A 26,763-nucleotide genomic window follows, 5' to 3' on the forward strand; every position below is an offset into this window, starting at 1 on the left:
GAGGATCGCTTAAGCCCAGGAGTTCAAGACCAGCCTGGGCAACATAGTGAGACCCCATCTCTACAAAAACTTTAAAAAGTAGCCAGACATGGTGGTGTGTACCTGTAGCCCCAGCTACTCTGGAGGCTGAGGCAGGAGAATTGCTGGAGCCCTGGAGGTCAGGGCTGCAGTGAGCCATGATTGTACCACTACACTTCAGTCTTGGCAACAGAGAGATCCCCTGTCTCAGAAAAAAAAAAAAAAAAGTGCAGGATGGAATCTCATCGCCAGGAGACCTTGTTGCTGGGGTCCTTGGTAGTCTCATCAATATTCTAGAATTCTCTAGCCAGTGACAAGTTACAAGATCAGCTGACTCCAAAGCAGGTGTCTCTTAAGGGAGCTGAGCTGCCTGCTACTCCTGATAGACCAGACCTTTTTATTTTACAAAATACCTTGATGTTCCTTGATAAAACAAAAAAGAACTTTGGAAATGCAGAATCACCTCTGTGTGTCCCATAGCTCACACGAAGTGCGGCTCCCGAGGAAGGGCCTGCTGGGGAGCGGGACACGCATTGCAAAGACGCACTTGTCAGAAACGAGCCAGGAAACAAAATTCGGGGAGATACAGGGGGCGGGGCCTGAGCATTGGTTCCAGGAGCCTCGTCGTCTTGTTCACAGCATTCCATCGTTTTAAAAATAGCTATTCTTCATTTGATGATATCTTTATGTTCTTGAAGCTCAAAATAAAATTAACCTTTTTTGGAGGGAAGAAAAATACTCCTATTAAAATCGTCTTGAGTGTTCTTTTTGAAAGCGAGGCCCAACTCCCAGTGCCGTGTATGAATAGCTCTCAGGCATCATTGACGATGGTGTTACGATAGGAATGCCACAGAGTGACAGCAGGGCCACGGGCGGCAAGGACTCATTAGGCAGCCCCCAGAGGACTCTGGCAGGTTCCGTGCGCTGGGCTTGCCTCCAGCCCTGTGGCTTCTCATCGGAATTTTGGCTGCGGCCCCAGGAGCCCAACCAGAAAACTCACAGATCCCTCATGGCCCTTTAAGAGCTGGACACTCCTCAGGGGGTCAGGGCTCCTTCCTGGATGTCCCCTCTCCTCCTGGGAGGTCCATGTGACAGATGGGGCCTCTGAAGGCCTAGTTCCCCATCTTCACTCACTTGCTCCCTGGTGTTCGGCTCTCTTTGGAACCAGGGAGCTGCCTTCCAGGCCAGTTTGTCTACTCCACCACCAGGGGTCTTTGTTCTCTCTCTCTGGACTTTGGCAACACCCTCCAGGCCATTCTTCCTGTGGCCTGCCTGGGCTTCCCTGATTTTATCCCCAACAGGTATTTGTTCTTTCAACAAATGTGTATGGAGCCTCTTGGGATCTCCAGGAAGTGTGTTAGGCTCCAGAGATAAAGGATCAACCAGACAGATAAGGTCCCTGCCTTGGTGGAATTACCGTCTAGCAAGGGAGGTGGGGGAGCGAGCAAGAGGCCCACAGTGAAGGAACAAGACTCTCCCAGGAAGCACCGAGTGCTTTGAAGAAGGGAGAACGAGGAGTGGATCAGAGAAAGCCTGGGCCACCTCCACTGGCATTTCCCGAGAGGTCTCTCAGAGGTGGTGGCACAGGAGCAAAGACCAAAATGGCAGGGCCTTCTGGGCCAGGGGGACATCCCAGACAGAGATGGGAGACATCAGGAGATTGCGTGCTGGACATGAGAAGAAACTCGGGGCTGGTAACATACTACGGTGTTGGTGAGGGTTGCGGTTGGGGAGAAGGTGACATGAGGAGAGGTTGGCAAGGCATGCTGGGGCCCCATGGCAAGGTTCCTATGAGCCATGCTAGGAGTTTAGTCATGTGTCCTGGGAGATGGACGGAGTGCATGGGAGCCATTGAAGAATTCCAATAGCAAAGGGTCGTGATGGAGTTTTGAGAGCTGTCTCTGCCTAAGCTGCCTCACCCTCCTGTCCCCAGGCTTTCCCTCTCAGTGTTTATCAGATCATCGACCTCCTGCTTCCCAGCCCCCGCTGGCTTTGTTCCCTGGTCTATGTGGCTCTGCACCGTTTTACTGCTGCTGACACTGCAGTCTTACACCTCTGGAGCTGCTAAACCCAGCCACACGGGCTGCCTCCTGTTCCAGCAAGCCAAGCTCCTTCTGCCCGGGCATTTCTTCTTTGCATTTGCTATTCTTTCCACTTGGCATGCCCTTCCCCCACCCCCAGGGCACTACCTTGACCATCTGATGGCCACATGTCTTTCCTCCAGGAGCCAGCTAAAGCACCGGCTTCCGAGGCTGCTTCCCTGGAGTGAAACGCTCTCTCCAGCCCTCCTGCAAACATAGACACTCTTCCTTGCAAGCTTTCCTGAGCACCTGTGGCTTCCATCGCAGCACTTGCCCCAGCCTGTCCCCGCCCCCTCCTGCACATTTAACTCCTGGAGGAAAAGGATCCCAGCTAAACATCAGTGGATCATCAGCACCTGTCACAGGCCTGGCGGGCCATGTCGGCAACCAGGTGCTGAGCCTGGGTTATTACCAATGGGGTAGGCGTACTCCATCGCTATCCTGCAGATGAGAAACTGAGATTCCAAGGGATCTCCATGCATTCCCACCGAGCCGGTAAATGGTACCGCAGGTCTCTGACAGTCCCAGGGAATGTCACTTATGATGTAAAGTCGATGCAGTGTAGCCTCTGGGATGCATTTCTAGGGCCTTGGCTGGTCATACTGCCTGTGCAAGGGGTATAAACCAGGGCTTGCAAATGCACTGGATCACAGAGGCCACCAGGCAGGGGACCAGGCTGGGCAGAGTGACAGTGCTATGTGGTCCGCTAATTAGGCACTCCTGGCTTAGCCCCTACCCACTGGCAGGGCTGCTCATTACTTAAAGGGAAGCCAGAAATCTGGGTTTTATGCAGAAATCTCCTGGTTTTAATGTTTGAAGACGTTGCTCAGGCCATACAAAACATACCTGTGGGTCACATTTAGTCTGTGGACCTCTGTGAGCAGCTTGTGGTGAAAATGGGCCGCATCACGTCCCCCAAAAGGTCAGAACCCAGGTGATCCCGGGGGAATCCAGTCTGAACAGTGCTGCATTCAACCTCTTAAAGAATGGACAGATAAAAAGGTGCACTGTAACTCCTTTTAAAATTCCAGAAGCAGCAGGCACATTTGAAAACGCAAACATTTAAACACGGGCCAGGTCTTAGATAGCACCAATGAGTCATTCATTTTGTTGGAGGAGATTATGCCATTGTGTTTAAATGGCAAAATGTTGTTAATTTTTCAGAAATACACACCGAAGTATTTAGGAGTAAAATGTCATGACTATCATTTACCTTAAAACACCTTAGCGAGAAGATAGAAATGATGACATAAATACGGAAAAGAGTTAAGACTTTTCAGACAAAGTATTGTGGGGATTCATTAAAATTTGCACTGCTTTTTGCCCTATTTAAATTTTTTCAGCGAGGCGTGATGGCTCACACCTGTAATCCCAGCACTTTGGGAGGCCGAGGCAGGTGGATCACCTGAGGTCAGGAGTTCGAGACCAGCCTGGCTGACATGGCGAAACCTGTCTCTATTAAAAATACAAAAATTAGCCAGGTATGGTGGAGCGTACCTGTAGTCCCAGCTACTTGGGAGGCTGAGGCAGGAGAAGCTCTTGATCCAGGGACTGCACCACTGCACTCCAGCCTGGGTGACAGAGCGAGAGACCCTGTCCCCCCCCGCAAAAAAAAAAAAAAAAATTCACAATAAAAATGTAAGAAAACAAAACACAGTCACAGGCAAGAATATAGCCTTCCATGAATTATTCTGGGATCTTCCACACCTCTCAGGTCACATTCTACTGAGTCCTGTGCTGCAATTTAGGCAAGGTGTCTGCACCTCTAAGGTCAGAGTGAGACCTGAGGGAACAGTGCCCAGGGTGGAGGATGAGCCAGGCAGCTCCGCCTGCCCTCGCACCCAGGTGTCAGGCTTCCTCCTTTTCACAGGGCAAATGGCTTCTGCTAAAGCCAACCTAGAAGTAGAATTTCAAAGAAGTGAACCTCGCTTTGGGGAAGCCTGGTGTAGAGGAACCCATGGGTTTTTCTTTGGAAGGTTGAAAGTTGTCTTCTGTAATGGGGGAGTCTGTCCCTGCTGCCTGACGGAAGGCCCTGCTCAGCCACCTGCTGGTCTTGACCCTTTGTACAAGTGCCTCACCTTTCTGAAATTCAGTGACCAGCCTTGGATGTGCTGTAGTGACACAGGGCAGGGAAAGCTCTGAGAACCGAGTGTGAGTGAAGATGTCACAGACGTCGATGGAGAAAGGAAATGTGGTTTCAGTATACCGTGGAATACTATCAGCCATAAAAAGGAACGAAATCATGTCTTTTGTAGCAACTTGGATGGGGCCAAAGGCCATGACTGTAAGTGAAGTAACTCAGGAATGGAAAACCGAATCCCATGTATTCTCACTTATAAGTGGAGCTAAGCTATGGGCATGCAAATACATACAGAGTGATATAATGGACTTTGGGGACTCAGGCATGGTGGAGGTTGGGAGAGGGGTGAGGGATAAATGACCCCATACTTGAGTACAGTGCACACTGCTCAGGTGAAGGGGGCCCTAGAGTTTCAGAATTCACCACTAAAGAACTCGTTCAAGGCCGGGTGCAGTAGCTCATGCCTGTAATCCCAGTACTTTGGGAGGCTGAGGTGGGCGGATCCCTTGAAGTCAGGAGTTCGAGACCAGTCGTCACTACTAAAAATGCAAAAATTAGCCAGGCATGGCTATGCGTGTGCCTGTAATCCCAGCTACTTGGGAGGCTGAGGTAGGAGGATTGCTTGAACCTGGGAGGCGGAGGATTCAGTGAGCCGAGACTGTGCCACTGCCCGCCACTCTGGGCGACAGAGTGAGACACAGTCTCAAACAAAAACAAAACAAAAAAACTCATTCATGTAACCAGAAATCACCTGTACCCCCAAAAATTATTGAAATAAATCAGATTTTTAAAAAATTCTAGTTACTGCCATATTGGATGTTCTTAGCGTAGAACCTGGCCTAGGTTTCCAGGGAGCAGCTATTGTGAGGGGTGAGCACTTGGAAGAGACTTGGGATTCCTCCAGGGGCCTCTGAGACCCGGGTGAGAGAGGCAGATTAGACTCATGGATGCAATTCTCTAACCTTTATTTTGGGGGTGGGAGGGTCACTTTCCTTGGGCTCTGTAGCACCACCCCACGTACAACAGGAATGACCATCTCTGATCGCTCCTCATTGCTTTAGTGTTTTAAGCATTTCCCTTCCAAAAAAAAGAAAAACCTTCACAAGTTCTTGCAGGGCTGATGAGCTCGTTTCTTGTCTTTCTGCGGTAGAGTCTCTCAAGCTGCCTTGAGGGTTTCTTGTGCAGATGAAAAACTAGGCTTCATGAGCTCCATTGGGCACTAATCTGGCATCTTAACCACCTTCCAAGGAAAAGCATCTCATTGTTTAATGGTAGGTGGAAACTTGTCTTCCGAGGAGCAGAACCAGCGTTCAGAAGGGGTGAGCAGAGGCTCCAGGTTGGGTTGTAGGACCCTAGGACAACCTCGTCTAAATGTCTTCTCTCATTTGTACATAGCCCACCTCCTGCCGGGCTGTGAGATTTTAGCCACCAGCTGGACTGATGGTGACACTGGAGTGGCTCTCAGCAGTGTTTGAGAGCTTCCACCCCTGTGGAGAAAGGTCCCCCACTGAGGCCGCGCATCAGAGGCGGCTTTGGACAAGAAGATTTTGTTGTGACTTTGGAGTGGCCCCGAGGGACCCCTGCTGGCATAGACGCTCCATGGTTCCATCTCCCACCTGGTGCTCGCAAGAGGCTTGCCAGAGAAAATATAAGGATGCCCATTGAAATTGGAAGTTCAGATAAACCAATAATTTTGTGGTGTAAGTGTATCGCCAATACTGTATGGAAAGGTTTCCTTGCATAGAACGTACTTTTTGCTGAAAAATTATTCATTGTTTATTTGAAGTTCATATTTCACTGGGTGCCCTGTATTCTCATTTGCTAAATCTACCAACCCTGGCTCAGAGGCGCCGCTTAAGAAAGACTCTTCTTGCCATGCTCGGGGCCTTGGCAGGGCTTTGTAGGAACTCTTCTCTTCTTTTTGTTCTGATTTTGATTTTTAGAGTCAGTGATATGGTTTGGATTTGTGTTCCTGCCCAAATCTCCTGTCAAATTGTAATCCGCAGTATTGGAGGTGGGGCCGGGTGGGAGGTGATTGGATCATGGGGGTGGATTTCCTCCTTGCTGTTCTCGTGACAGTGAGTTCTCATGATATCTGGTTGTGTAAAAGTATGTGGCACCTCCCCTTTCCCTCTCTTCCTCCTGCTCCAGCCACGTAAGACATGCCTGCGTCCCCTTTGCCTTCCACCATGATTGTAAGTTTCTGAGGCCTCCCCCACCATGTTTCCTGTACAGCCTGCGAAACCATGAGCCAGTTAAACGTCTTTTCTTTATAAATTACCCAGTCTCACGTAGTTCTTTATAGCAGTGTAGGAATGGACTAATACAGTCAGGGTCTAACTGTCTCCCAGGTTGGAGTGCAGTAGTGTGATCATAGCTCACTGTGCACCCTACCTCTAGGACTTAAGCAATCCTCCTGCTGCAGCCACCCACGTAACTGGGACTACAGGTGCACACCACCACGCCTGGCTACTTTTTTCAATTTTTTGTAGAGATTGGGCCTTGTTATGTTACCCAGGCTGGTCTTAAACTCCTGGGCTCAAGTGATCCTCTTGCCTCAACCTCGTAAGGTGCTGGGATTACAGGCGTGAGCCACCACACCTGGCCTGTGGGAGCTCTTCACCGGGGACTAGGGCACGTGATGCTAGGCAGTTTTTCGAGGTGCTGACAGACTGTGACCAAGCCCCTGCCTTGGGCCAGCTCTGTGCCTGCACAGGGAGAGCAGAGACGAGTACCACATCCGAACTATGGGGCCTCCCGGGTGAGGTACCAAGGTCCGCTGCAGACTGCAGTTTTCTCATCTGTTTCTCACAATCATCATAGAACATTCCCCCTTGTGTTCTGTGAGGTTGGAAAGACCCCATTCCTCCACTGCCTTCTCTCAGCTCTTTGTTTCTTCACCTTGCTTGGTCTTCAGTCCAGAAGGAGCATGATTGTCTCAGAGAAAGCCTTTCCCGGCCCCGACGCTTACTGCCCAGGGTGTCTTTGTTACAAGCCAGGGGCTGTTAGCACAGATGCACAAAGCAGGACTGGCTATGGAATGTGTGGGGCCCAGGCCAACGTGACAGTGTGGAGTCCCTGGTTCCAAATTAATGAGAATGTCAAGGTGGGCAGCAGCTCACCAGCGTGGACCCTCTGCAACCGTGTGGGTTACACACCAAGCACGCTGGCCCTGCCCACAAATAGCAAACAGACACGGGTGTGGTGGGGGCTGCAGGAGGAGTGAGGGGGTTCTGGAGCACAGAGCCCCTGATCACTGAGTGGTGGAAACTGCTCAGACCTGGGAACCTGTGCCTGCCTTCTGGGGCCACACTGCACAGCCCAGCCTGGTATGGACCTATGGGTGGGGCCATGCTACCATGCACCCTAGGTTTTGTGTGTGTGTGTGTGAGATGGAGTTTCGCTCTTGTTGCCCAGGCTGGAGTGCAATGGTGCCATCTTGGCTCACCGCAACCTCTGTCTCCCGGGTTCAAGCGATTCTCGTACCTCAGCCTCCCAAGTAGCTGCGATTGCAGGCATGTGCCACTATACCCGGCTAATTTTGTATTTTTAGTAGAGACGGGGTTTCTCTTTGTTGGTAAGGCTGGTCTCGAACTCCCAACCTCAGCTGATCTGCCCGCCTCGGCATCGTGGCCCACGCATCCTAGTTTTTCAAGAGAACACAGAAATTGTTTATTAATAAAATCTCTTTCTTAATCAGTGGCAGTTGATTTGTATTTCGAGAAACTCCTCTGAAGGCAAAATTAAGCCCGTGCTCTGGAGTGGCATTTGGTGTGATTGATAATCACACTGACCTGTGTGATTGCTGGATCGATCTGCGTCACCCTCGTGGGCACGTGAACTCCACGAAGGCCACAGCAGTGCGTTCATTGTTCTACCCCTGACCCCAGCACCACATTCGGCACGTTTTGGTGCCCCGTAAATAACCGTCCCATTTGAATAGGAACACACCAGATATAGGTCTTGGACCTGCTTTTCCTCCACTTAATAATAATATCGTGGGCATCTTTCTTGTTATTCCATGTGATGATACATGTAAGGGCTTAGGGACCAGTCACACGAGGCAGTTGCTTAATCAGTGTTGGCTGCTGGGAGGGCACTGATGGGTGATCGCCTGTTCTATGGGGTTGTTTCTGACCAGGTGAGGAACACATACCTGAGCGAAGATGTTTTGCGTTTCCTCAGGATGCCAAGTTTGTGGAGGAACGAAGAAAGCAGCTCCAGAATTACCTGCGCAGCGTCATGAACAAAGTCATCCAGATGGTCCCCGAGTTCGCCGCCAGCCCCAAGAAGGAGACCCTCATCCAGCTGATGCCCTTCTTCGTGTAAGTACTGCTCCCATGGGATGCGCCGCCAGCCCTGCCAGCACTTCGTTCTTGGTCGTTTTATAAAGGTTGGGGAGCACAGCGGCTCTCCGTGATGCCCTGATCGCCACGGGACCCAGGCAAACTCCAGGGCCTGTTCCAGGTGCCGCGATGGAGGCTGGGCCTCAGCGCTTTGGAGCTTCTAAAGGGATGGGAAGAGAGCAGGCCTGCAAATGAGCTTTGTTGACTTGAGGCTCACAAATAAACTCGGGGCTCTGTGTTTTTATACTTTGACACATTTCAATCAAGGAAAGATTCCTTTTCTACACAGCCCACTGGGTGCTCCAAAACTGAAACAAACTGTGTCAGTGTTTCTCAAGCTTGGGTGATGAACCCAAGGAAAAGTTCTCCCAGACTGGTAAGATATTAACTTAAGTTATTTTTATATGAGTATTACTTTAAAATGAACATTAATATTATTTAAATACCTTCTATTGAAAAAGTGAAAAAAAAATTTTTAAAGTTTACATATTATGCACTTAGAAAATCATTGTGCTTCAGGCTGGGCACGGTGGCCCACACCTGTAATCCCAGCACTTTGGGAGGCCGAAGTGGGCAGATCAATGAGGTCGGGAGTTCGAAACCAGCATGGCCAACATGGTGAAATCCCATCTGTACTAAAAATACAAAAATTAGCCGGGCATGCAACAATTAGCTGGGCATGGTGGCGGGCACCTGTAGTCCCAGCTACTTGGGAGGCTGAAGCAGGACAATCGTTTGAACCCAGGAGGCAGAGGTTGCAGTGAGCTGAGATCACACCGCTGCACTTCAGCCTGGGTGACAGAGCAAGACTCCATCTCAAAAAAAAAAAAAGAAAAGAAAATCATTGCAGTTCAAAATTGTCAATTAACCCAATGGATGCTACTGTTTTCAAGAAAGCTAATGTTGGCTCGAAATGTCATGCAGTGACTTCTTTTCACTTGCCACATGCCAGGCATGCTGACCTCATCCACCTCTTTGCTCTGGTCCCATTGCCAGGAAACATCAGGCCGTCCTTTTGATGTCACTGCCTTAGCACTGAGTAGTCCACTCTGTTGTCATAACCTGGGACCTCTGACGTTTACATCCTTGGAATTAGGGGAACGAAGATCATCAAGCCCGACTTGGTTTTTGTAGTCTTCAGATGCTACAGAATGTAATTCTATTATTTCTAAAATCTTAATGTAATAGAAACATGAAACGTAAAAGTCCGTAGAGAAGACCTGTGGGATTGGGACTCATTCAGGAAGCACTGTTCTGGGTCGGTGTGATTTGTATGATTTGTTGGGGTAAAATAAGAGTTTCCTGTCACTGTAGCTCTTTAACAGTTGTTCTGATGGTGAGGCTGGGTTCAAAACAGAGGGTGGATTTCTGCTCCTCTCTGTGGGGTGCACCTTTGGGAGCCGGCTTCTGTGGGGTGTGCTTCTGTCTGTGGGGTGTGCCCAGCAGTACCATCCAGTTAGACATGAGCAGCTGCCCCCGGTCTTCCCTGCCTAGGCCCTTTGAAATTGTCTCCAAGATGGTTGCTTAGATTTTCTAATTGTTTCAGGGTTTTTGTGAGAAGACATCATAGTATTGTGCTGCCTTTGATAAGCAGTGCCTTTTTATCCTGAATAGAAGACAGTATCTAGAACGCTTTATTTTCCTTTTCTCCTTTTATTTGTGATGCCAGGGCCTTGATCTCAGTATTTGGAAATGGCCGTGATAGTTCACATGAGGAGGTCTCATTCTCTTAGAGGCATCCCCTTACAGGCAGCCTGGGGTGTGTGGGGAAATTAGCCTCTCGTGGAGTCATCGTACATCGGCTGAATTCCCCGATGAAAACTGAGTAAGTTGCTCCTAAGATGCTCCTGATGTTGACAGTGTGAGCAGGAGACACTGCCCCATCCGCAAGTCAGTGTCCCCCACCCCGCACAGGGCTCCACAGCCCAGGCCTCTCCGGTCCAGTGTTTCCCAAACATTCGTGTGCCGAATTGTAAAAACTGCACGTTAATGCGAGCCTCGGCGTGATGTGCATCTCAGCCACGCTGGTTGCCGTCAGTCAGCGCTGAGAGAGAAACCTCACAGAACACAAGGTTCAATGTATGGGCTTTAGAAAACAAGAATTTCAGTGGGAGACTGTGGCAAAAGACACAGTGTCGATGCTGGAATTTTCACTACATGTTGGTCTAGACCCCAGTTGAAATTAAACAGCTCTTTTAATAAAAGCTCTCCGGCTTTCCTCGCTGTTCCAAATCACACTGCTCCCTTCTTCTTCCTTTTTGAGCAGGATGGGATTACAGGTCGGAATGTACGGATTGTTTCATTTTGGGGTGATGATGGATGAGGCACAGGCAAGTCTTGCCCGTGCTGACGAATCTCCACCTGATCGTGTCCTTTCTCCATGTGCTGCCCACAGAAAGCAGCGAGACTGCTGTCTCAGCTGGAAAGCCGAGCCTGAGAGATTTCTGGTTAAAAAAAAACAAAATAAAAATCTCCTGGCTAAGGAAATAAACCCCAAAGCATTATTATTCTTATAAATCTTGATAGATTTTCTCCTTGGTTCTTTTAAATGTTGATTTAGGATCCAGAAAGTCCATTTGAGTTACTGAACGTAACTGGATTGTTCACTAAAGAGAGGGCCTCCCATTTTCCTGTGGATGCCAGCCTCGTGTTTCACAGCACCCATCTCATCTCGTCTTCTGGAGAGCCAGTGAAATCTATTTCATGGTGACGAGGGAAGTGAGGCTCAAAGGGGTGACCTGGCTGGTCCCAGGGTCCCCACCCAGCACAATGGGATGCTAGGGTGTTTGGCACCATAGCCCATGTTTTTGGGATGTAGGTGAGAAGCCTGCAGCCTGCGGACTGAGCCTGATTCTCGAACTTATTTTATTTAGCCAGTATAGTGGGGTTTTGTTTTGTTATTTATTTTTCTTTATTCAAGTACTTGCCAACATCAAAAAATTAGGTGTCAGATAAAAAAATCCAGATGTCAAGCATCTTTTTTTTTGAGACAAGTTCTCACTCTGTTGCCCAGGCTGGAGTGCAGTGGCATAATCTTGGCTCACTGCAACCTCTACCTCCTGGGTTCAGGCGATTCTCCTGCCTCAGCCTCTAAGTAACTGGGATTACAGGCATGTGCCACCATGCTCAGCTAATTTTTGTATTTTTTTTTTAAGTAGAGATGGCGTTTCACCATGTTGGCTAGGCTGGTCTCGAACTCCTGACCTCAGGTGATCCACCCACCTCGGCCTCCCATAGTGCTGCAACTACAGGTGTGAGCCACCACGCCCAACCTAGCTTCTCTTGAAAAATCAGAAGAATTGGTCACAGCCCCGTTCCCCCACTCTCCCACACTTGGGTGCCCCGTGTTCACTGAACCCCCAACTCCTGTTGTCTCCCGGGCACTGAGCCAGCCTCCCCTGCCATGCTGTTTGCCTGGTTATGTCATATATTTGGGTGGACCACTTACCGGCATGATGGCTCTGGAGTTTGCAGTCCTGGCTCTTCCCCACTGCTCCCACCGTCCCTCCATTTGAATCTGCGGACACTCCACATTACTCATCATGCTTTTGGTTTACACACTGTGCCCCTGTGTGTTCTATGAACAGGGCCACTGGTGAGCTCCAGGAATGGTGGTCCCATTCCAGTTTGGGAGCTGAGAAGGTGGGCAGGAAAGATAAAAGCCAGTGGGTAGAAATTGCTTGTGTTTTTCCTCACAAATGTTACTTAAAACTTTCAGTCCAGTATTAGATGGGACCTGCTTTCACACACACTCTTTCATTTTTTAATTCCATTTTACGTGTCCATATTTCACTGTGTTCCGTAAGAGGCATCATGACTTCTAAGTAATCTGCCATCTGCACAAATCTGAGTTGAAGAATCGGGAGGTTGCGTTTTTCCTCCCAGTCCCTCTGCCTCCCGTTGCCTCCCTTGTTAATGCCAGCTCTGAATTGGAAAGTAGGCCGGTGGGAAGTGGGGCATTTCTTTTCTATTTTGAACTCTGTATCAGTGTGGCCCAGAGGGGGACCAGAGTCTACTCCCCAACACAAGGAACAGATGAGTGAGTGCCAGCCTCCCAACGCCCACATCTTTTGGAAACCCCGTGCTGTGTTCGTCGACTGACTTTTGGGGAAAGGGTGCTTACTGAGAGACGGGACAGTTCGCAGATGGTGGAGATACCCAGGGAGACGTGAGGTGCCGTGCATTCGTGGAGGGAGGCTCAGACTTGGAGAATTCGCTCAGTGCAACTGGACCGCACATCGGTGACAGCTTCAGTGATTTGCTGTGCTGTCATTTAGCACATTATTAAAATGGTTCTCTGCAGAGTAATTTAACTTTGGGAAATACATTATGTTCTGCTGCTCCTCCTTGAGGAGAGAGAAAGTTAGGGGGCTGGAAAGCGGCAGGGTAATGTAGGTCACAGCAGAAATTCCCAACTGGATTTTCAGCGGAAAACCCAGTCTGGGTTTCCCCTGCCCCCGCCCCCATTTGCTGCTGCATTCTCTCTTAGGATTGTGAAATATATCCATGTTTTGCTGAAATGTGAGCTGCCTTGTTCTCCCAGTGAGCAGATTACATTTAGCTCAGCGATGCCACGCCCTGACCTGTGCACTGCGGGGGTCACTTGAACCTAAGCTGCTTTGTAAGTCACTGCTAACAGGAAGTAGCAACTTTTGACTTCTCTTGCTTTGTGGACTGACCAGAACCTTCCAGACTCCAAAGTCCTCAGCATTGCCCAGGTGCCAGGAAGGAGTGGCGATGCCATGCAAGAGATCTCAAACCCGCGGGCCTGCTGGTTAGGTGTGTGTTCAATAAAAAGTCCACACACATCACTTTCCTTGGGTGAGCGTGTCCCAGTTCGGCATCGTTCCAACTACTCCCTCTTGCTTTTCCCCTTGGCCTGCTCTGCTGACTTACATCAGCCACCTGGCCCTCCGAGGCAGGTGAGTTGAGACCCCTGATAGCCACATGGAAAGTGTGGTGTCGATTTTGGAGTCGCTGGTAGTCTTTGGCTCTTCCACTAAGGAGGAAAGTGATCTTTTAGAAGCTTTTAGAACAGCGCGTCACACATAGTAAGCACCATATGTGTGTAACTGTTTCTACCAACAGAAAGGGAGTCTCGGGGAAAGAGATTGTGGGGGGCAGATATTTTAGGGAAAGTGATGAACTTCTAGTGTGGAAAAACCCTAAAACACCACAGAAAGAAGATGAGGAAGTAAACAGCACCCACCCCATGTGCACACCTACCCTCGCACTCACTGTCAAGTCTCTTGTGTAATTTTGCGGAAATCATCAATACTTAGGTAAGTCAAATAGAAACTCCACTGTTCTGAAATTTGCCTTTCTATTTTTTTTTTCTTTTGTCTGTCTTTTTGAAACAGTTTCACTCTTGTCGCCCAGGCTAGAGTGCAATGGCACAATCTCGGCTCACTGCAATTTCCGCCTTCTGGGTGCAAGCGATTCCCCTGTTTCAGCCTCCCGAGTAGCTAGAATTACAAGCGCCCACTACCACGCCCAGCTAATTTTTGTATTTTTAGTAGAGACAGGGTTTCTCCATGTTGGCCAGGCTGGTCTCAAACTTCTGACCTCAGGTGATTCACCCGCCTTGGCCTCCCAAAGTGCTGGGATTACAGGCGTGAACCACCGTGCCTGGCCGCCTTTCTTAATTTAATAAAACTGGCTCAGTCCTTCTGAAAGCTAATAGTATCCACTGTAATGGCTGTTTCCTAATTTATTTGACCATTGCTCTACTTGAACAGTTCAGAGGTTTCCAGATTTTTCTCCCTCAGACTAGTCTGGAACATCTCGATACATACACATTTTGGCAGGTAGAGCTACAGGCTTGATGTCTAGAAGCCACTGTGGCTTAGAGGGTATGTGCATTTTAAATTTTTCCTGACATCACTAAAGCCCACCCTCTAATACCAATTTGATCTGGATCGAAGGGGAAGCCACTCTTTCCAGGTGTGCAGAACAGCTGCAAGGGGCAGGGAACCCCACGTCATCCCCTGTGGCTGGAGAACAGGGCACTTGGCCCTGTGGTCAGGGCGCCCTGGGACCTGGGGTGGAGGTCTTGGTCTCTGGGGGCTGGAACCCTTGCAGGTGTGTGAGCTCAGGGCTGTGCTTTCCGAAGAGCACGCCAGGACTGGGTATAGTGGATGGATTGGGAGATGGGCTAGGGTGCCCTTATCATGTTGCAGACAGAAGGCGGGGAGGGCCTGACCCAGATGGCCAAGAGGAAAGAGGGACCTGGGTTTGGAAGGCCCTACCAAGAGGGGACATGGGGCCCTACTCTCTCAGGTGTGCAGCAGCATCTGCCCCATGGTCCTCATGGCAAGGGGGCAGCAGTGGCATTGGCACCCTCTGGGATGAGGACGGTGAGACTTGAGTAGGTGACTAGGCCTCCCGCTGGAGCAATGGAAGGGGAGCAGCAGAAGATGCCAAATTTTTGAGGCTGAACATCTGGGTGCAGAGAGGTCAAGGGTACAAGGAGAGGAAGCCCACTTAGGAGCAGATGAGACGTAAAGGAAGCATTGGGGTCAGAAACTGGTCTAAGTGCATCCCGAAGGCAAGCCCGGAGCCAGGCGAGAGCAGAGTAAACGTCTCCTAGGATGGCCACCTGTGAGCTGGCTTCAGGTGGCAGTTCCTCCCAGGCATGCCTCAGGAAATGTAAGTCTTCTCCCATCTCACATCACAAGAAAAACCAGTCAAGAGGTCGGAGAAGGGTGTTATAATTGTCCTGCTGAAAATTAAGGTGCAGCAATCACAGTTTGGAGGAATCCACAGCTACAGAGCAGAGGCAGGAGCAGGAGGTGTCAACACATGGAGCTGCAGGTCTGGGTCGCCGTTTGCAGGTACCAGGACAGGAACACATGGGAGAGACATGGTCACGATCTCATTAGTCAGGATTGCCTTGCACTGACGCCATGTTCCAACTGTGTGTTCCTGGCTCTGTCTACTGCAAACAATGAATCATTCTTGCAAATAAATACTAATATGTTTATGTGAATTGTATACTTCCTGTGAGTGGCATTCCAAGAAGTTACAAGTTTTGGAAGCACAATAAGTCCTTAAATTGGCATTCTGGACACCAGACTCTGTAGCGCCATGAGCCTTGCTAGGAGGTGCCCATGTTGCGTGATTCTCCCAGCAGCACCCAACAGCGTTCACTTCACTTGTGTCTCCCAGAGTTTGGATATTCATTCTAGGCTATCGTGTTTTACAAATCCTACTAAACTCGATATTATTAAGCGAACAGTTTTAGATTTCTAGGATAATGAGTAAGTAGTGGGAAGGATGTTAGTAATAGTTTAAGAATAACTTGTAATTTGGAGAATTCCTAAGAAGTTGCAGGAATTCTGACTTCACCATCTCAAATCCCAGTCTCAAGCATTTGGAAACACTCTTTGGCATGCGATTTACCAGTATAAAACGTAGAATTGGCTGACATATGGGGAATTGCAGAGGTTGCAAGGTTGGGGTCCGGTGCCCAGGGAAAGAGAGGGCAGGAAGAGGTGTTGGCCTCGGATGGAAGCTAGGAACAGGGCAGGAGACTGGAGCCCATGGGGCAGAGGCGGGAGGAGGTGCGAAAGCCGAAGAGAGCCTGGTCGGCATAGTGAGGGGAACCGGTGTCTTCCAGAGAACCCTTCATGAGAGAGGTGCAGAATCAACATCTAGCCCCAAAGCGTTAAGAATAGCAGGCTGTCCTCCTCTGCTGCCAAGTTGGCTGCGGACCCAGGGAGCAGGTGGCGCAGCGCGGCTGTGGTGGTATCCCTGTGCCCCTCGTCTATGGGGAGAGTGCCACCAACAAGCCATCAAGGGCAGCAAGGGGAAACGTTGGTGCCTTTGCGAGCCACAGCCCACATCACACCTCTGGGAGGGGTACGTTCAACTGAACAGCTCTGCTTAGAAACGTGGCCGCCTTGGCCAGGCAGGGCCTCTCTCTGAACAAACTGGATTCTGGAACCGGCAGCCATCTGAGGCCACAGAGGACACTTTGCTGCTGTTTTGCCCAAAGGACAGCGTATTCTCATGTGGAGCGCTTTGCAGAATCCACAGCAGCTGCCTGGAAAGTCAGCCCCGGTCACCGTTTGTGGGCTGGTACCTGTGGCGCTGTGGGTCCTGGGATAGCTTAGATGCTAAGAGGCTGTTTGGGCTCCTGGAATCTTTGGCCCCTTTTGTGATGTGTTGATGCGTATTTGCACACCACAGGAGGTGGCACACTAATGTTGCACCTCCCTCCCCATCCCCAGCAACGGGGGGCTCCTGGACAGACCTGTCTCATCAGAGAGCAGCCCGTCAGCCATTGCAGCCTTTTGTCCTCATTTCTTACTTTCTTAGCCTCATTATTATCAACTAGATGTATTATTTGGAGGGAGGAGACACCCCGCTACCTGGACTGACACCCCAAATTGGGGCCTTGGTTCTGTGATCTTCCAGTATCAACGGGCACCCCGAATTTACCTCTGTCGACTGGGATGTCATGGCAAACTCAGGTGCCTGTAGGTCTGGGTGGGTCATATAAGTGAATTAAGCCATTAAGTTGTCAGCAGGGAGTGGTGCGGAGTGCAGCTCATAGAGCCCATATAAAGGGATTAGCCACTCCTTACCTGGCTGATTCCTGTTATATAGGACTGCAGCTAGCTGGATAAAAGTCCTTGACCTTTTTAAGAGGTGGCAGAAATGCACATCTTGATATAAAGTCTGTTGTTTAAGTTGGTTGGAAACTCCTTTGTTTGCTTAAAGCATCTGTGGGCCTCATGGGGTCCACTGTACCTCAAAAGCCTTCTAGGGCAAAAGGGGACTTTGGTGCATAAATCTGTTTAACATGTGAAGAGTGCAAGATGAGGGCGGCAGGGGATCCCACTTGACCCCAGGGGATCACGATGATGAGGTGCTGACCAGGACAGCTCCCATACCAGGCCTCGGAGCAACGCAGCCCCTGCGGTTCTGACTGAGGTCCTCATAAGAGTTTGGACTCCATGAGAAAAGGGTCCATTGGAATAATCCTCAGGCTAGAGATGTCTGCTCAGTGCCCAAGCACCGCTGGCACACCTGCCCCCTTCCTCCATGTGGAAGGCGTGTTCCCAAAGAGGGCCTCTGTGCCCAGCCAAATGTCCTGCTCTTCAGAGAGGTGTCCTGCGCTTCTCACACCTTCTCTGTGGCAGCTCCTTTGCTGCTTGTCCTGTCTGTGTAGCCAGCGGCTGCACTTGGTTACCTATAGAAAGAACACAGCCAGTGATTATGGAGGGTTTGGTTTTTGTTTAGGGTTTTGTTTTGTTTTGCTTTTAGCAGCTCACCAAGAGAAGTGGGTCTTTGGAGGGCAGTTGTGTCAGTTTAGGGAAATCGGTCACAGGTTATTCGGGTTGAAAAGGAAGTCTGGTATTCTCACCTGTTAAATTCAAAAAGCAAATTCTGTTCATGAGTAAAATTCACCCCCGAAGGAGTTCCCTGCAGAGGAGGGGCTGTCAGAGGACCTTTGATTCTGCTTTTCTCGGGTTGCCACTCCCCTGTCACTCACTGCCCCTGCCCTACTAAACCCAAGTGGGTTTCCTTACGCCTCTACCCCTCTGGTTTTTAACTAAGAGCAATTTTGCCTTACTCCCCAGTTCCAGGGACGGCCAGGAATGAATGCAGACATTTTTGGTTGTCCCAATCATGGGGGACAGTGCCACCAGAATCTAGTGGGTAGAGGCGAAGGATGTCCTGAGCATCCTACACCTCACAGGACAGCCTCCTCCCTGCGCAGCAGAGTTATCTGACCCGAACGTCAGTAGTGCCAAGGTTGAGAAACCCAGACGTGGCCTGAGAAGCTCACTCAGTGGGTCTTGTAAAACCAGCTACAAAGCACTGGGACTCCACAGTCAAGAAAAAGAGAGAGGGAGGAGAAACCAATGTGTATTTGGCACCTGCCAGGATCCAGGTATTAGGCCAGGAGCTTTTCATTTCTTTATTTTTTGAGACAGTCTCACTCTGTCACGCAGGCTGGAGTGCAGTGGTGTGATCTCAGCTCACTGCAACCTCTGCCTCCCGGTCTCAAGCGACTTTCCTGCTTCAGCCTCCCAAGTAGCTGGGATAACAGGCATGTGCCACCATGACCAGTTAATTTTTGGGTTTTTTGTTTTTTTAGTAGAGATGGGGCTTGATTGTGTTGGTTGGGCTGGTCTCGAACTCCTGGCCTCAAGTGGTTTACCCTTGTCGGTCTCCCAAAGTGCTGCGATTACAGTCATGAGCCACCATGCACAGCCAGCTTTTCATTTATTAAGTTCACACATCCTTTCTTTGAGGTTGGTGTTACTGTCCCTTTTTTCCAGATGAGGAAACAGCCTCACAGAGTGACGTGGCCAAGCCATCGTCTGACAGCTGGGATACGGCGGCGTGGGGAGTGTGAGCTGGGTGTGCACGATCGGCAAGCCTCTACCCTTTGTCACTGTCACACCAAAATGAAGCACTTAAAGAACACTCCTGAATATCTTCAGGGCTGGGGATTTGCAGGTCCTGCATTTTCACTGTGGTCCTCTGTGCCCCTAGGAAATGAAGCCAGGCTTGGTCACACTCGTCTTCCACCACTGCGTGTCTCCTCTGGAGGTCCTTAGAGTATAGAGGCCGCAGCCACTGTATAAGCCCTGCCACTGCTGTGGCCTCTTGGTGCTTAGATTGGCCATGGTAGGACCTTGGTGCTGTCCAAGGTCCTACCCATCTCCCCTTCTCTGAGGTTAATTGCAGAAAGGACTAGAAAATGGGGCTGGGGAGGGTTAAGGAACTTCTGAGAGCTTTGATCCCAGCTGAGAAAAGGGGTCTTTGATGCCTGTTCGACACCCACTTGGAGCCATCCCGTTCCTAACCTGTTTGCCCATAAGCCAAGCCCCTAGTCTTCATTCATGTCACACGCCCAGGATGTTTTGCCTGGACCAGAGAGAAGGGTGAACAAAGCTCAGCTTTGGCCCTGGCACTTGCCCGTGAGCGCACAATCTGCTGGCTTAGCAGGCGTCACTCAGAAGATAAAGCAGGTTACGGCTTGCTGAGTAAGAACAGGATTTCGTATGTTTATTTTTCTTTTTTATACATGAGAACTTGCTGTGACAGAGTTGAGGATGTTTTTCTCACTAGCTTGTTCTGGGAAGGCAGGTTGAGAAATTACTAATAGAGCAGGAAACAAGCCGTACTGTCAGGGTTGGGGACGAGGCTTGTTTGTTACTTTCACATTAAAGGTACAAGCAGCATGGCCTTATCAGTGAGAAGGAGGGCGGCAGTTGTGCAGGCTTGGGTTTGACTCAAGGCCATGCCATTTAGTATATCAGTGATCTTGGATTAGAACCTTTAGGGACTTCATGCCTCTATTTTTCCCTCTGTAAAATGGGACTAATTATAGCCCCTACCTCGGAAAGTTGAAGAACTCACACCTAGCACAGAGTGCACACTAACTAGTTTAGCTGTGGCTGCAGCAGGAGTCGCTTTCGTTGCTAGCAGGAGTATACACAGCTAATTTCTGGGTTCCTTAGGTCCAGGGCAGAGCTGGTCTTAAGAGGTGTCGGGGCTGGGCGCGGTGTCTCATGCCCGTAATCCCAGCACTTTGGGAGGCCAAGGCAGGCAGATCAGGTGGCCAGGAGTTTCAGACCAGCCTGGCCAACATGGTAAAACCCCATCTCTACTAAAACTACAAAAATTAGTCGGGCATGGTGGCACACACCTGTAATCCCAGCTACTCAGGAGGCTGATGTAAGAGAATTGCTTGAGCCTGGGAGGTGGAGGTTGCAGTGAGCCAAGATCGCACCATGGCACTCCAGCCTGGGCGACAGAGTGAGACCCCGTCTCAAAAAAAAAGAGTTGATCAGGTCATGGGGGCCGGGGGAGCACACAGCAAGCGCATTCACTGAGCATATTTAGGAGACGATGTAGATTGGTCCATGTATCTCCACCCACGGTCACTCCCTTTCCTCCCAGCTGTTGGTCAAGTCGATCTCGGAGGCTGGGACTCTGGGATCTTGTTAGCATAAAGATGCCATCCCTCTGGCCAGGCCCTAAATTGCTGAGCCCAAAGACCAGACTGCAAGGTGCCAGGCACACCCAAAATAATGAACCTTCTTTTCACCTCAGTAAACTGGTTAGTGTGGTACATGGTCAGATTTCAGTATAGTGGCTGAGCCAAAGCGCTTTTGGTAATTTCTTACAGGAGTTCATCAGCAGCTTGGTACGTGACAGAAAGAGCAAGACTTTGAGCCAAACAGACCTGGGCTCCAATTCCAGCTCAACTACATAGCAGCCTTGTGAACCTGACCTCTGCCTCAGCATCCGCTCTATAAAATGGGGATAGTGGCAGAGATCTCACAGGCTCATTGAGAGGATTTAAAGGAAATATTACCTACTTGGAGTTTCTCAGAGGGAAGCAGTTTTGACTGTGGTTTTACTTCTTTGTTCAGACTCTCACTTCAGTCCCAAAATGATTTGAGTTGGCAGCTTAGACATTATTACAATTGCTTGCCCTACTTCATGTCTGTTATTTTTAAACATTGGAGCATCTGAAACTTCACTTCGGAAAAAGGGAAGCAGATAAGGTATTTTTGGCACGATGACCTCCATCCTATTTGGGGTTTGTTTAAACAAGCAAACAAAAAAGTAATAAAATATCTCCTATATCAGAGAGGTGTGTCCACTGCATATAAAAAATCGTCTGGCCGGGCGCGGTGGCTCATGCCTGTAATCCCAGCACTTTGGGAGGCCGAGGCAGGCGGGTCACGAGGTCAGGACTGAGACCATCCTGGTTAACACAGTGAAACCCATCTCTACTAAAAATAGAAAGAAAAAAAAAATTAGGTGTGGTGGCGCGTGCCCGTAGTCCCAGCTACTTGGGAGGCTGGGACAGGAGAATCACTGGAACCTGGGAGGCGGAGGTTGCAGTGAGCCGAGATCACGCCAGTCCTGCAGACTGGGCAATGCAGCAAAACTCCATTTCAAAAAAAAAGAAAAGAAAAGAAAAAGGAAATTGTCTGCCATTTATAGACCAAAATCGTCCTGTCCCGCTGAAGTATAACTGATCTTGGTGAGAGGTTTTTTTCTCAGTAGGTCAAGCAAACTCAGAGCTTTCTGCATTTCCCCTTGCGCTTTTTAGTTTTATTTATTTATTTTTGAGACGGAGTCTCAGTCTGTCGCCCAGGCTGGAGGGCGGTGGCGCGATCTCAGCTCACTGCAACCGCCGCCTCCCGGGTTCAAGCGATCCTCCTGCTTCAGCCTCCCCAGTAGCTGGGATTACAGGCTTGCACAACCACGCCTGGCTAATTTTTGTATTTTTAGTAGAGACAGGATTTCATCATATTGGCCAGGCTGGTCCCAAACTCCTGACCTCAGGTGATCCTCCTGACTTGACCTCCCAAAGTGCTGTGATTACAGGCATGAGCCACCGCACCCGGCCTCCCTTTGCACTTTTAAAATGATGTCTGGGAGTGATAACTGAGAATGGTTACTTGGTTTGGTTATTAGTTATCTCCTGCCATGTTGATGCTGTGTAACAAACATCTATGACACTTTAAAGGTGGAATGTGATAATAATATATTGCTTATGCATCAGGTGATGGGCTAGGAGGCTTAGCTGGTCTTGGCTGAGCTGGCTTCTGTGTCTGGGAACCAGTAGGTGGCTGTGGATGCGGGATGGCCTTGACTAGGAAGAATGGAAAAACTGGGCCGTGAAACAGAAAGATCCACAGATCTTTCATCTTCCTCCCAGGACCAGCAGGCCAGCCTGGGTACGTACAGCAGGGAGCACAGACAGGGCAAGCCCACCCATACAGGTACCATCCAAGCTCTGAGCATGTCACATTGGCTGATGTCCCATTGCCAAGGGGGGTCACAAGGTAGAAACCAGAGTCAGAGTGGGAGGACACTGCAAAGTCTCGTGCCACAGCAAGGGCACAGAGAAGGGTAGATGATGGAGCCATTTGTGCACTTGCACAGATGAATGACCCGTTCTAGGCAGGAGAAAGGGTGTTTGTGGGTGTGTAGCACTGCTGTGAAATGCTAAGGCGAGTGATATTATAAGGAGGGAGAAGATGGAACACAGACTAGTAATTCGAGCCCAAACCATCCGTGAATCCACAATGGGGCCCCGAACGACATCACTCTGTGTATTCTGGGATAGAGCCAAGTTTAATAGATTGATCAGAACCCTGCTTGCCTTGACTTTCACACAAAAACATTTAAATGAACATACAGTGCAATTGACTTTTGTTGTTCTTGTTCAGGTCTGTGCATTTAAACACGTGTATAGATTTGAGTAACCACCATCACCGTCAAGATATAGACCAGTTCCATCGCCCCAAAAAGCTTCTTCATGCTTTTCCCTCATTTCCTTCCTAGCCGCACCCTCCCCCAACCCTAAGCCCTTGTCCCTACCCCTCTAGTTTTGTCCTTTCAGGAATGTCATATAAATGGAATTATACGGTAAGCAACCTCTTGAGGCTGGTGTCTTTCACTTAGCATGCCTGAGAATTGTCAAGTTGTTGGGTGAGTCAGCAGTTTGTTTTTACTACTGAGCAGTGTTTGGTTAAATGGATATACCATGGTTTTTAATCTGTTCATAAAGGATACTTGCGTTGTCTCCAGTTGTTGGCAATTTTGAAAAGAGCTGGTGGAAACGTTCAAGTGCAGCTTTTCCTGTGAACAAAAGTTTTCATTTCTCTACTGCGAATACCTAAGAGTGAATGACTAGGTCCTATGCTAAATGTAAAAAACTGTGTATTCCCACAGTGTACGAGAGGCCCAGTTGCTCTGCACCCTGGGCAGCATTTGATACTGTCATGATTCTTTACTGTGGCCGTTCACAAGGATGCAGAATATCTCATCGGGGTCTTAATTTGCATTTCCCTAATGACTAATGATGTTAAGCATCTTTTCACGTGCATATTTTTCTTTCACACATCCTCTTTGGGGAAGTAAGTGTGTGTTCAAGTATTTTGCCTATTCTTAGAAACTAGGCTGTTTGTGGTTTTACAAAGGTTGAGTTTTGGGAGTTCTTTGTGTATGCTGGATACAAGACCTTTGTCGAACACGTGCCTTGTACATAGTTTCTCCTAGTCTTCAGCTTGTCTTTTCAGTTTTCAGTCTTAACAGTGTCTTTTGTATGAGACAACTTTTTAATTTTGATGAAATTCATTTTTTTTTTTCTGTCCGAGATCATGCTTTTGGTGTCCTGTCTACCAACTGTTAGCCTAAACCCAGGTCATAAAGATTTTCTCCTAGGTTTTCCTGTAAAAGTTTTATAGCTTTATATTTAGATCTGTGATTCATTTTGAGTGGACTTTTGTCTAAGGTGCAAGCATTGGGTCAAGGTTAACCTACTTCCCATGGGTAACCGCTCCCCAACCCCCCACCGCCCCCCACCCAAGGTCAAGTGGAGGGAGGACAGGACAAAAGAGAGGCATTATGGGTTGGCCCCACCCTCTTGGGACCGCAGCTCTTCTGATTATAGAGGAAAGTTTTCCCCCGTGTTAATTTCCTATTGTTGCCATAACAAATTAGCACAAACTTCGTGGCTAAAAATTGCACAGATTTATTCTCCAGCCGCTGTAGAGGCCGGAAGTCCAAGATCCGTCTTACTGGGGTACGGCGGGGCTGGTGCCTTCTGGAGGCCGTGGGGCAGAATCCCTTTCCTGGCTTCCTGGAAGCTGCCCATGCCATGGCCCCTTCCTTGCTTCCCAGCAACTACTCTGGGACCCTGAGATTCCACGGGGTGCACCTGAAGAGTTCAGGATCATCTCCCCATCTCAAAAGGCTGAATGTAACCACAGCAGCCAGTCCCTCTTGTCATAGAAGCTGACATATGAACAGGCTCCAGGGATGAAGACCTGGGCATCCTTGAGGAACCACTGATCTTACTGCCCCTCTCCGAGAGTGTCAGGTGCTTGAGGACCACTGCAGGCAGAGGCATGAGAGAAGGGGCGAAAAGAAAAAAAAAAGAAAAACAAGATCCCCTCTACCCTTTCTGAGGATAGGAGTCCCCTTTTCCACTCCTGGAGCCAGAGCTGGAGGGCTTCTCTGAGAGCCCTGTCTGTTCATCCCCTGCCCAACTTTTGGGGTCAAGCTGCCTGCAGTTTAGGCTGGAGGATGCTAGAGGGGAAAAATGGTGAACGCACTGCAGGTTTGATGGGACAGCAACAGCTGGTCATCTCCGCAGTCGGCCTGCTGCTGTTCACTTTCCTGAGTCATTGACTAGCTGCCTCGTGCATCTGCTCCAGGTTTGAAAGCTGACTTGGTAGGAGACACGGGGAGGTGACCTTACCACATCATACCCAGACCTGGAACCTCTTCCTCAGCATTGCCTATCCTGAAGTTTCATGGAATATTGGTGCATGGAAAGAAGGCCTGTGGAACCATGTATCGTATCACGTCAGGGAGAGAATGACAGGAGCAGGGGAATACAGCTAACCGTGGGGATGGTCAGCCCTGATGGAGCACTTCTGAGTGCCAGAATTACCTTCTTTAATCTTCACAGAATTCCCTGTGAGGGCAGTTACCGTATGCAGGCCCACTGTACAGATAAAGAAACTGAGGCTCAGGTAGGGTCATCAGCGTCTCAAAGGACCCAGACTTAGTGCATGATGGAGCCAGGATCTCAGACCCAGACCTCTGTGATCCGAGTCCCAGGTCATAACCGTTCCAGCGTGTAGTTGTTCATCAGCCTCCCTTGTCAGGCTGCCTAATCGCTCTCCACTCCGGACCTCGACCCTGAGATCACACCCTGGGCCACATCTCTATCGGGCTCCACCGCATCTTCCTTCAGCCAGCTCCTAACGCAGCCGTGCCGCACCCATTTACCACTACCCTGGGTGGGGAGTGGCTTCTGGATTCGTGTCACCTCCTGTCTTTCCCCTACTGTGGCAGCCAGTGCCTGGTGCTGACCTGCATTTCCCACCCCCTGGGATGGAAAGGTGCAGAGGGAAGGAACCTCGCCTCTTCCCCTCTTCTCCCAGCTTTGTAGCACGTGCCTGGAAACCAGTCGATGCTGGGTGAATGTTTATCATGATGAAGCAACAGCTTTTTTGCGCTGATTTTTTGCCTGCGGTACATCCTGGGCCCACACAGGAGGACGCTGGATGCACTTCAGAGACTTGGCTTGTCTCATGAGTCCAGAAGGGCTCAGGTTTGTGGCACCGCTCTGTTTTCTTTTTTTTAAATTAGTTTGGCAAAGATATTCCTAGTCGCCGGTGAGTCCAAATCCTGCAATTTTGTCTCTTCCCAACGGATCCCTAAATTGAGCCACCATTTCCAATTCAGCCCACGCTGCCTGGGCTCCTGCTGGTTGTCAGGGCCTGCGCTAAGCCTTTTCCATGCAGGGTCTCCTGGAATCTGCAACTGTAAGAGGGGTAGGATCTATTGTTACTCCCGTTTTATAGATGAGGAAATTGAGGCATGGAGAGATGGAGGTCCTTGGCCAAGATCACACAGCTAGTAAGTTTTAGAGCTGCTGTTAGAACTTGGGTCTAACTTTTTTTTTTTTTTTCTTTTTTGAGTCAGTCTCTTGCTCTGTCACCCAGGCTGGAGTACAGTAGCACAATCTCAGCTCACTGCAATCTCCGCCTCCCGGGTTCAAGCAATGTTCCTGCCTCAGCCTCCTGAGTAGCTGGGATTACAGGGGCCCGTCACCACGCCCGGCTCATTTTTGTCTTTTTAGGAGAGCTGGGCTTTCGTCATGTTGGCCAGGCTGATCTCAAACTCCTGACCTCAAATGATCCACCCGCCTCGGCCTCCCAAAGTGCTGGGATTACAGGCTCGAGCCACCGCGCCCAGCGTGGGTCTAACACTTAAACTTCTGTTTGAAGGCAGAGTGTTGGGAGCCTGGACTTTGGGGCCAGGCTGGTGTGGGTCCCAGTCTCTTTTACTGTTCAGTCCTGTGCAGATAAGCCCTGGACTATCGCTGCCTGTTTTCTTTTTCTTTCTCTTTTTTTTTTTTTAAACAAAGTATTAGTTAAATAGGTAAGGGAAGTAAAAGCATCCAGTAAGGTGTGTGGACCCATGAGAGATACTCAGAAATGCTACATGTCTGATTCTGAAGCGGTCTCAGAAACATGGTGTGTGTCAGTAGGGACTCTGCTTAGCAAAACTGTAGAGCCCCACTTCAAAGTAGCTTAAAGCAGAAAAGGAGGACTTACTACTCATGTAACTGTGAAGTCCAGGGACACGGCTGGCTTCAGGAGTGGCTGGATCCAGAGGCTCCAGTACTGTCACCAGGACCCTGCTGCTTTCACGCTCAAGCCTGTTCTGTCTGGTG

The 26,763-nt window shown here is 49.5% G+C and overlaps 1 protein-coding gene across 1 annotated transcript in view; it reads left to right on the forward strand.

The window, feature by feature from the left end:
* The window catches only part of SNX29 (sorting nexin 29), a 593,032-nt gene that overhangs the window by 536,653 nt on the left and 29,616 nt on the right, over positions 1-26,763 (forward strand). The window contains exon 21 of the mRNA XM_023231145.3: positions 8,365-8,504. Within this exon, the coding sequence (XP_023086913.1) occupies positions 8,365-8,504 (140 nt within the window). The remainder of the gene's footprint in view (positions 1-8,364; positions 8,505-26,763) is intronic.

Source organism: Piliocolobus tephrosceles, chromosome 17, assembly GCF_002776525.5.
Source record: "Piliocolobus tephrosceles isolate RC106 chromosome 17, ASM277652v3, whole genome shotgun sequence".
NCBI lineage: Eukaryota > Metazoa > Chordata > Mammalia > Primates > Cercopithecidae > Piliocolobus > Piliocolobus tephrosceles.